Below are 10,370 nucleotides of genomic sequence, written 5' to 3' on the forward strand. Positions count from 1 at the left end.
TGGGTTGTTGCAGCAGTTAATATTTGAACTGAGAAATTTTTTTAAATTAACTCAAAGATTTGCTGAATAAAGGTTATTTTGTGTTGGGCCATAAAAATGTTCTTTCTTCAACAAATAAACCTTTGAAAGTTTAGTTTGGAATTAGCAGAAACTATTCCTTGGTAACCAAGATATTTAAGGTATAAAGTCAACTAACAAAATGCCTTAGTTTGAGCATTTATATATATATATATATATTTAATACGTGTGTGTGTGCTATTATCTAAAATTGTGAAAACCAGGCCTCCATGTTGGCACAAGGGGTTAAGCACAACACTGTAAAGCTATCTGAAGCCTCTGTTGCACGATTTCAATCCCTGGCAGACCAGGGAGCTACCCACATGATGCAGCAGACCTCTCCTGTCTTGCCCAATGCTTCCCTCAGCAGTTTATTTCAGTCAATCTGCCTGTTCTGCTCCCAACTCTGTCTCTGGTGAATCCTCTCACCCCCTGCACCTCTGGCCTGTATCCCAGTTCTTGCATGCATAAATAAAAAAAATGAATACATTTAAGAACAAAATGAGAACATGTTCAAAAGAAAAGTAACCTTAAAAAATAAGGATGGCTCTGGCTATGTGTACCATGTTTATTTCCTCACCACTGGTGGCATAAGTTGCTATGTGAATCCAACATTTAAAGCCAAACAGACCTCAATTTTGAAGTACATGGTATGTAATACCACTTTCTTCCTACAGTCTGGTTTAAAATCTAATTGTTTCCAAGTAAATAATTTCTAATACCTTACAAAATGTTCCCATTTTCATTTGAATATAGATTTCAACATTACATTTGACTCACTGAATCTATATAAACTTCACCCTCCACTCCACAGTGCACTAGTAACTGTAAAAACAGTTACTGTCAAAACACCTTTAAAGGTCCACTTCTGGGCTCTTAAAATATTCAAGTTCCTTCTTTAACCACAGATTTTTACCTTCTAACTCTCTTTTAGTCACTTTCTTGAGCTCAGCGTGACTTGCAATTATTTGATAGCCCACCACTGGCGTTTCCTCACTTCCTACTCAGTCTAAACCTGACCAGTCATTTCCAGTATTTTCACAAATCATCCTCCAATCCCTTGCTCCATGGTCAAATGTTGGGGAAATGTCTAGATTAAATGAATATATTTTCTTAGAATAGAAATGTCTCAGCTTTATTTTTTTTAAAGATTTATTGTTATTTATTTATGCATACAAGAACTGGGTATAAGCCAGAGGTACTGGGTTGGGAGGGGGGTGAGAGGATTTACCAGAGACAGAGTAGGGAGCAGAACAGGAGGACCTACTGAAACAACCTGCGGAGGGGAGCAGCGGGCGAGACCGTAGAGGTCTGCTACACCATAAGGGTTAGCTCCCTGGACGGTGATTGATCAAATGCTGCCAGAACTTGATAGAGCTGAGAGAAAATTCTCAGCTTTAAAAAAGAGATTTACGGGACTCCCTGGTGGCGCAAAGGGGTTAAGCACCGCACTATGAAGCAATCTGCAGCCTCTGCAGCACAAGTTCAATCCCCGGCCAGGGAGCAACCCACATGGCTCAGCAGACCTCTCCTGTCTCACCCGCTGCTCCCCTCAGCAGTGTATTTTAGTCAGTCTGCCTGTTCTGTTCCCCACTCTGTCTCTGGTATATCCTCTCACCCTCCACACCTCTGGCCTGTGCCCCAGTTCTTGTGTGCATAAATAAATATATCTTAAAAAAAAAAAAAAAGCAACCATTTTTTAAAAAAAGAAATTTACTGTGCTGTTATTTCCCCCAATAGATATCCTTTCTACCCTTAGGAGTTATTTAGAACCAGTGTCTCAGTAACACACTTTTTGAAATACCGATTTACATTTACTGAGTAGGTCTTCACTACTCTCATTCTCTCTTATCTGAACTGCAGACAAACTACTATATTAAAATAGATTCATTGATACAAGTATTTATTAAGCACCTGACATAAGACCAAAACTCTGATTATAAGTTTGAGGTATAGACCATTATAATTTGACCCTTTCTGTTCTTTTTCTCTTGGTTTCAAAATTTCTCTCTCCTAAACCCAAGTTTTTCAAATCTTATGGGCCAAGAAGGGTTTGACCTGGTTAGTACTCAAACATCCAAAAATACTAGGTACGGTAGGCTTTTTCTGGCACATAGTCACTACTTAATAAACATTAAAATAACTATTTTCTCCTTCTACTTCCCTTTTTTGACAATTTTTAAAACTCCTTAAAGACTCCTCCTGACTTCAATTTTCTTTCCTGATCAAGCCAAATCATCGGTTCAAAATTCCTTTCTTGGTTTTGTTAAAAATAGTTTTTCTGGGTGATTGCCTCCATTTGCTCTCATTTACAAGCTGATGACTACTAAACTAAAAATTCCAGATAGATATATCCAAGTACCTAAGAGACTTTTTCACCAACTCCCCACTAAGAACTATACAAATACAACAATCCTAATGCCAAAAGCATTACCTCATTTCCCAAAGTTGGTCTTCCTCTTTGGTTAAAGATTTTATTATGACCTCCTAGTTCAAGCTACAAAACTGCTTTATCTTTTACTCCTTTTCCCGAGCACATCCAGCAGTCACATCACATTTTCCCATGACAGATATGCCTTTTAAATCTATCTTCCCTTTTTAATTCCTGTCACTTTGCCTTACCTCAAATGCTCATCACATTATGTGTTTCCAATTTCCCTCTTCTTCAACCTATTCTGCTGCTAACGTTACCTAGTGACTGCCCACAATACTAAAAGTACCCCAGCACTACTCTTAGTAAAAACACTTTCAATGTTTTTAACCTTTCAGTAAACAAATACTGAGGGTGCCTCCAATGTGTGAGGCACTTCACTAAATGCCTTATGACTATTTAAAATTTAACATAGTTCAACTATTTAATAGCTCAAATTTTATAGCTGAAGAAGCTGGGGTTCAGATTAAGTAAACTACCCAAATCATAGAGCTAAAAAGAAACAAAGAAAGGCCTCTCCAATACACTGACTATTTAAAAATACCTAGCATCCAGGCCTCCCTGGTGGCACAAGGGGTTAGGACGTGGCACTATGAAGCTATTCGCAGCCACTACATCATAACTTCGATCACAGGCCAGGGAGCTACCCACTGACGCAGCAGACCTCCCCTGACTCACCCACAGCTCCCCTCAGCAGTGTATTTCAGTCAATCTGCCTGTTCTGTTCTCCATTGTCTCCGGTCAATCCTCTCACCCCCAACACCTCTGGCCTATACCCCAGTTCTTGTATGCATGAATAAATAAATCTTTAAAAAAAAAAAAAAACTACCTAGCATCCAACTCAGGGCCAAAACAAACAAGCAAGCAAGCAAACAAAAAACCCACTGAGTGTGAGATAAGTTAATAAAGATGTACTATGTATTTAGACTAGGGAAAAATAAAACAAAAAAGAAATTCTAAAAGGGGGTTGAGGGGCGACTCCTTTCAATTAGAAAAGAGCAGACTTTTAATCATGTTTTAGTGGGCAATACTAAGATTTATTAATTCAGGAGTCCAAATGAGGAATGGGCAGCGTGATCTCTGTCACAATTGTTAATAACTGTTTATCAGAAGCCATAAAAAGAATGAGAATACTAAAAATATGGATAAAAATATAGTGTTTATCATATCTCTATTTTACAGTTGGAAAGTTATGAGAAATTAGAACTTTGCTGAGTCTAAAACTAATTCCTGTTGCCCTTAGATATACCTATACTGCACAAGATTCAGGTAAAAAGAAATTAAAAGCTCTGATTACTCACATACAGTAGTGCTCAGATACAGACAATACAAAATCATGAGCAGTAATAAAGATTTGGTTTTGAAACATAATCCAATAGTTCATTTCTTCACAATCCAGGAAGCATAAAAGTCACACTAGACAAAATAAAATTTTGTGCTTTATGATCTACATGCAAATAATTTAAAGTTATAAAAAAAGAGTACAATTATCTTTGATAAAATTTTTCAAGTGTCCATGTTATTTTTTGGTTTTACAATTAAGATTAGTCTGGTAACTGGTTTCAACTAGAAACATGAGGCTAATGGCAAATAATACAATATTTATTTTTATTCTACTGGATACTGCAATATATTATAAGATACCTTGAAAATGGTAGACTTTAACTTCAAATAGAGCAAAAACTTGAACTTATCCACCAGTGTATCGATGTTTATTGAATGAAGGAATGACTGAATGAATTAATGAATGCTAACCTTAAAACTAAAACTTCAGACCTTGGCATAGGGTAAACTAATAGGGACTGACTAAAAAATAAAAGAAAGAAAGGCAATGTAGTAACATTAACAGAAAATTCTCAGATTTTTATTTTATCAGTTTAAACCACTTGTAACTACCAATAGTCAATTATTTTTCTCCACAAAAAGGATAATTCCATTTATTTCAACCTAATTGGTTATAATTAAACACATCATCGTTAATGACAGTATCACCTTTCGTTAAAAAAAAAAATCAAATGAGCAAAGAACAGTATTGCTTAACATTATACATCACAAGTGGGCCCATAAAACATGCCCATCACGGCACACCATATTACATGAGAATTCATGTATTTCTCTACATAATTGAGTATTATAATAGATTTTCATTATATTTTGAAAGCATTCTTAGTAAAGACTTAAATAGTAATGTCTTACTACTGCTAAAATTAAGGTTTACTAAATCATTTGCTTAATGAGAGCAGGGCTTTGACTGTTTTTATTCTTTGCTGCAACTCTAGACAAAAGCCACTTAGCTAACAGCAAATAGTTTTAAATACCTACTCTGTGTCAGACACTGTTTTAGGTGGTTAGCATACAGAATTTTACACCCTGATAAAGATCTTTACCTTAATTACAAATTAAATATCTGCAGATATACTGTGCTAAGGTATTTTATTGTATTATGTTAACTTTATGAGAATTCCAGAATCCATGATACCACTGAATGTGCTATAATACTTTCACAAGTTTCAAAGTTTATTAAAAAAAAAAAAAGCTGAATCTGATCTATTTAAACTTCCAGTTTATAATTATGTCTGAGTGAATCTCATTCTCTGATGATTCCTAGAGACCTGGTCCATGCAAACTTAGGAACCCTGGGTTTTAACATACGTTCCACTGGAATTCTCTCAGAAGTGAAATAAAATTTCCCAAATTCAAATCTGAAAATTGTCTTTATTGTTTTTAGTAAAACCCAGAAAAATGTTTGAGCCAAAAAATTTAGGAGAGTAATGTGAGGAGATGATGATATCTGCTCTTCATAGAAACAAACAAAAACCCTAACTCCAGGAGATAGCTACATAAAAATACCTGAAAAGTAAGGAGTGTTGTCATTACAATTGTCATTTTATGGAAATTCGAATAATCTGCCTACAATAAATTAAGCCAAGACCAAAACATTCACAGTTCATAATATATTGCAGCTACTCACAAAAAGAAAATTATCAGAATTCCTGATTATCCATTATCCTCAAAGTATTCATTTACTAAAGGAACTTCACCTCAGAGCAAGATCAAGAAATACTCTAGTACTTGTTATTACATCTGCTTATTGGTGAGCTTAGGTCACTGCAAAAAGTTACCAGGTAACCACTTTTCACTTCAAATATTTCACTCTCTAGCAAACAACATTGCACAGGGTTAATGAAACAGCTTATGCTTAATGCAACCTGAATCTATTTAAATTAAGGGGGGGGGGAGGCGAAATCAAAACAATAGGCTCTTTCACTTCTAAAGACTTATTCCTCATCCGAAGGATTAAACACAATTTGAAAAATATTCTTGGAACTGTTATTGCCAATGCTTGTTGGGCGTTTTCCTTTGTTGTTTTTAAGCGACTGTTGCATTACACAGGCTAAAAAGGGTAGAGAGAACAGAGAAAAAGTAAAAGAACTGGGAACAAAGCAAAATCTGGAGTCATAGCTACAACATAAGAATAAACCCAAAGAAAGATAACAACCCAAAGCCGGCTCTTCCTTACTGAGCGTCGTAAAAAACCATTAAATCCTCCTGTTAGTCTATTGTCCGGGAAATAAAGCTGGTCAGTGACAATTCCTTGGAAGATGCTCTTGGCATGCCTCCCATAGAAAATGTCATAAAAACGGGGAATTGGTTATCAAGGAAAACTGGCCAAGGAGAATGTCAGAAGCTGGAGGTTGGAGACACACCCGGGCCCCTGGAAACACGGGCGGCAGCAGGCCGTGGACATGAACGGAGAGTCCACTTTGCAAGAGAATAAAACCTGATCGAGGGCTGTGATCACCAAACTGACATCAGGAGTCAGGCAAGACCAGAAAATGGTCTAGGAAGGGGCTCGCGGCGGAGTCCCCAGGCTGGACCCGGCTCTGGGTGGGGAACCCCAGCTGAGGACCGTCGGGGGGGGCCGCCTGCGGGATCATCGCTCCCGGCGACGGGGCTGTCTGGCTCCCGCAGGACCCGGCCGCTGGAGACGCGGCGGTGTCCGCCGCTCTGGACCTGCCGCGACTCCCCGGTGCCGGTGCCCAACAACCCCCAGCAGCTCTGGGGTCGCTTTAGACGCCCGATCGGCATCCTTTCACCTCCTCACCTTCCATACCCTCCATTACGCCACCTTCTCCCGGTCGGTGAGATTCTCCAGGCAGAGCCCGCCGCCGCCCAACTCTCGCCGTAGCAACGCGGCCGCACCTCCCACCCGCTAACATCCAGGGTTTCTATTGGTCCGAGGGTGAGGGGGCGGGGTTTAGGAGGGCGGGGCTTCGGGGAGGCACGCCTCCCGCAGTGGCGGCGCGGCCGCCCCCAAGCGCTGAGCTTTCTTGGTCTTCCTGCCGGTCAGCCTAAACGTTTCAGATTGCCTTCTGCCAGCCGACAGCGCCTTTGTTCGGCGTCAGCCTTCTCTGTCTCATGCCTTAGCCTTCTGTTTAAAATATCTGTGCAGCTGATGATGCTCCCCATGGTCTGTTTCTCTGTCATTCTCGCGTAGGGAGCTCTTTGTACTATTGAGGCAAACAAACCAACCGAACACATCCTACACATACTGTATGCACCACACTCCATTTTCGTATCTCTGATCACAGGACTTTTCCTGAGTGTGTTTCCTAAATTTTATATGCACACGCAATTTTATGAGGTAAGGCGCCCCTCTTTCTGCAGAAACCATGCTTTGTCTCTGCAATTGTGGAACCGAGATTGTGCTAAGCACTTGAAAACTATTTCCTCCTGGTGAAAGCTTGGGCTTAAATTAGAAGTGAAACCTAAATCTTGTTTCATCATCATCTGTGCTAGGCCTACCCTGGTCCTATACTTTATAATTCTTAAGCTAAAATAAAATAGTCTGCTGGATTACTAAGTTATGAGGTAGAATCAAAACTATGATCAAGGAGTTTAAGAGGGAGGAGGGAAAGCACTTAGAACTCGTGACAAATTGAAGTCTGTTTCTGTCATTGTCAAAACCTTCCGGTGATGAAGGTAATTTCAAATCTAGCTGAAACATTTACCTAACAATCTAACACAGTTCACAAGAACTGAGGTTCTTTTAAATGTTTTATTTAGCGACTATAAATAAGTCTTATTGATACTGGGCTTATTTGGCCAAATCACAGCCATGCCTGGCAGTTCCATGGACTAGACTAAGTGTGAAGTAGTCCACTTTTCTTGGTATTAGTAATAAAATGTTAGTAATGGAAAGAAAATACAAAAGTTAGCAGTTTATACACTACATGTTCTTTAACTGAAGGCAAGCCAAAGATTGATTTGGCTGATTTTCCATCAGCCTTCCTAAATTCCTTCTGTGGCTCCTACATGCCTGACTTAAAGGTTTCTTTGATCTTGGTCCCTATTCTGACTTCATTTCTCTATTCCATTTTTCTGATGCATTCATTCAACAAATATTTGTTAAGTATCTACTATGTTTTAGGCTCATTTTATTATTAACTTGAAGCTCAGTTTCTCTTTTATGTTGCTGAGCTCTAGAGTTCATAATTTTTTAGCTGTCAGTGATCTTTTTAGCTGATAACAATCATAGATGAATAGATATCTTTCCAAATCTATAGCACACTAAAAAGAAAACAAAGTTTCTGAGATATTTACTGACTTGATGGAAATTGCAAAACTAGTAAGCAGTTGAAACAAGTGGTTGAAACAGATATTAAACCTTTGTCTTGTACATGTTATTCCTGACCCATGAACTTTGCATTGCATTTTCTTCAACCACCATTCCCTGGAGCCCATGTACATCTCTTTTTGCACCCTTCAAAAATCTGAATAAGCTACATAAATCTTGTTTCAAAGCAACAGCTTCCTATTGTATCTTACAGAAAAATCAATTTCAGAAACAACCTTTGGCTCTCATTCAGATCATTTGCAGAGCCCAGTATAGTGAGAGTCAGAATCTCAGTGAAAATCCAATTCAGTTTATCAGTTATACCCTGTAGGACATTTCTTTCCTCCATAACCACCAGAGGAATGATCCAACACAATTGAGTATATACAAATTATCTTATACTTTTGGTAATCATAACAAAGTTAGAATTTTCATCAAAAACAGACAAAAAACCAAAGGGAATCTCAGAAGGCCAATAGATACAATAGGAAAATGTTCATCATCCCTTTAATAAGGGAAATGCAGGTCAAAACAACCATGATAAATCATCTTACACTTGTGAAAATGAGGCATATTAAAAAGACTCCTAACATGAAGTGTGGGAAAGGATGCAGAGAAAGAGGAAACTTGTTATACTATTGATGAGAATGTAAACTGTTACAGTATTTTGGAAAGCATTCTTGATTTACCTTAAAAAAACTAAAAATGAAAATACTGTGTTACTCAGCAATCCCACTCTTGGGCATCTATCTGAAGAACATAAAACCATCAACTCAAAAAACCGTATGTTCTGCAATGTTTATTGCAGCACTATTTATAATAACAAGGACATGGAAACATCCTAAATGCCCATTAGGAAAAGACTGGATCAAGAATATGTGTTTTGGACCTCCCTGGTGGCACAGGTGTTAAAGTCTCAGCACTGTCAAGCTATTGCCAGACACTGTGGCATGAGTTCAATCCCAGGCCAGGGAGCTAACCTACATGGTGCAGCAGACCTCTCCTGTCTTGGCCACCGCTCCCCTCAGCAGTGTATTTCAGTAGATCCACCTGTTCTGCTTCCCATTCTGTCATGGTGAATCATCTCACCACCACAACCTCCCATGCCCGTACCTCTGGCCTATACTTCAGCTCTTGTGTGCATAAATGAATAAAAATAAATCTTAAAAAAAGAAAGAAAGAAAATGTGTTTTATCCACACAATGGATGTAACTATTCAGCTATAAGGAAAGATGAAATATCACCATTTATAGCAAAATGGAAGGAGTTTGAGGGAATTATATGTAGTAAAGCAAGTCAGAATGACCAAAACAAATATTGGACACTAACATAATAATTATAAGATACTTGTAAAAACAATTACTTATAACAAAATACTTGTTTAAAAAAATTGAAAGATAATAAATGAATTAAAATTTTTGAAGTTAAGGAGGTAAAGGGAAAAAGGATCAAAGGGACGCAAAGAATGTTGACAGGGTAAAGGGGGTGACAATGAAAGTTATACTTCAATGCAATTGCAGCAAGATTTTCTCTTTTGAGGATGAGGACTTCTTTGAAAAACAAATTAAAACCAAATGAAAGTTTGTTGTTTTTTTTTTAAGATTTATTTATGCATACAAGAGCTGGGGTACCGGCCAGAGGTGAGGGGGTGGTGAGAGGATTCACCACAGACAGAGTGGGGAGCAGAGCAGGCAGACTGACGAAATACACTGCTGAGGGGAGACAGGAGAGGTCTGCTGCGCCATGTGGTTTCTCCCTGGCCTGCTGGCAATTGAACTCGTGCTGCAGAGGCTGCCTGCGGATTGTTTCATAGAGCAGTGCTCAACCCCCTGCACCACCAGGGAGGACCCTAAATGAAAGTTTTTATAAAGAAGTAGAACTTAAATTGTGCCTTGAAGGTTGTCATTGGTTAGATGAAGATCACTGAGGATGAGGAAGCAATAGCTTGTCAAATAATAACAACACAAAACACAACAAAACAAAAACAGACAATTATAAACCAGAGACATCCTTCAGGGGAAGAGGAGGGAGAGATATCAGCAGGAGGCGGGGAGGAGCACAGGGGACTGAGGTGATGGTGCACGGGTGCATGGGTGAAGGAAATTCTATGGGTGCTACACGTGGGGGGGACGCAAATATTGTTTAAAAATGAACACTGATGTAAAAAATAAATCATTATAAAAAAAAAAGAAACAAATGCAAGCCTGGCATGTACTGTGAGGGTCTGTAAACAAGGAGGACTTTCTCTGTATTTTTAGTCCATGC

At 38.7% G+C, this 10,370-nt stretch overlaps 1 protein-coding gene across 2 annotated transcripts in view; it reads right to left on the reverse strand.

The window, feature by feature from the left end:
- ZC2HC1A (zinc finger C2HC-type containing 1A) overlaps positions 1-6,679 on the reverse strand; it is a 45,397-nt gene extending 38,718 nt beyond the window's left edge. For both annotated transcript variants that reach the window (XM_037505017.2, XM_037505025.2), the window contains exon 1: positions 6,594-6,679. In XM_037505017.2, coding sequence (XP_037360914.1) covers positions 6,594-6,609 — 16 coding nt within the window. In that variant the 5' untranslated portion in view covers positions 6,610-6,679. The remainder of the gene's footprint in view (positions 1-6,593) is intronic.
- Between the last annotated feature and the right edge of the window lie 3,691 nt (positions 6,680-10,370).

The sequence above is a fragment of the Talpa occidentalis genome, unplaced genomic scaffold (assembly GCF_014898055.3).
Source record: "Talpa occidentalis isolate TD23 unplaced genomic scaffold, MPIMG_talOcc4v2.1, whole genome shotgun sequence".
Classification (NCBI taxonomy): domain Eukaryota; kingdom Metazoa; phylum Chordata; class Mammalia; order Eulipotyphla; family Talpidae; genus Talpa; species Talpa occidentalis.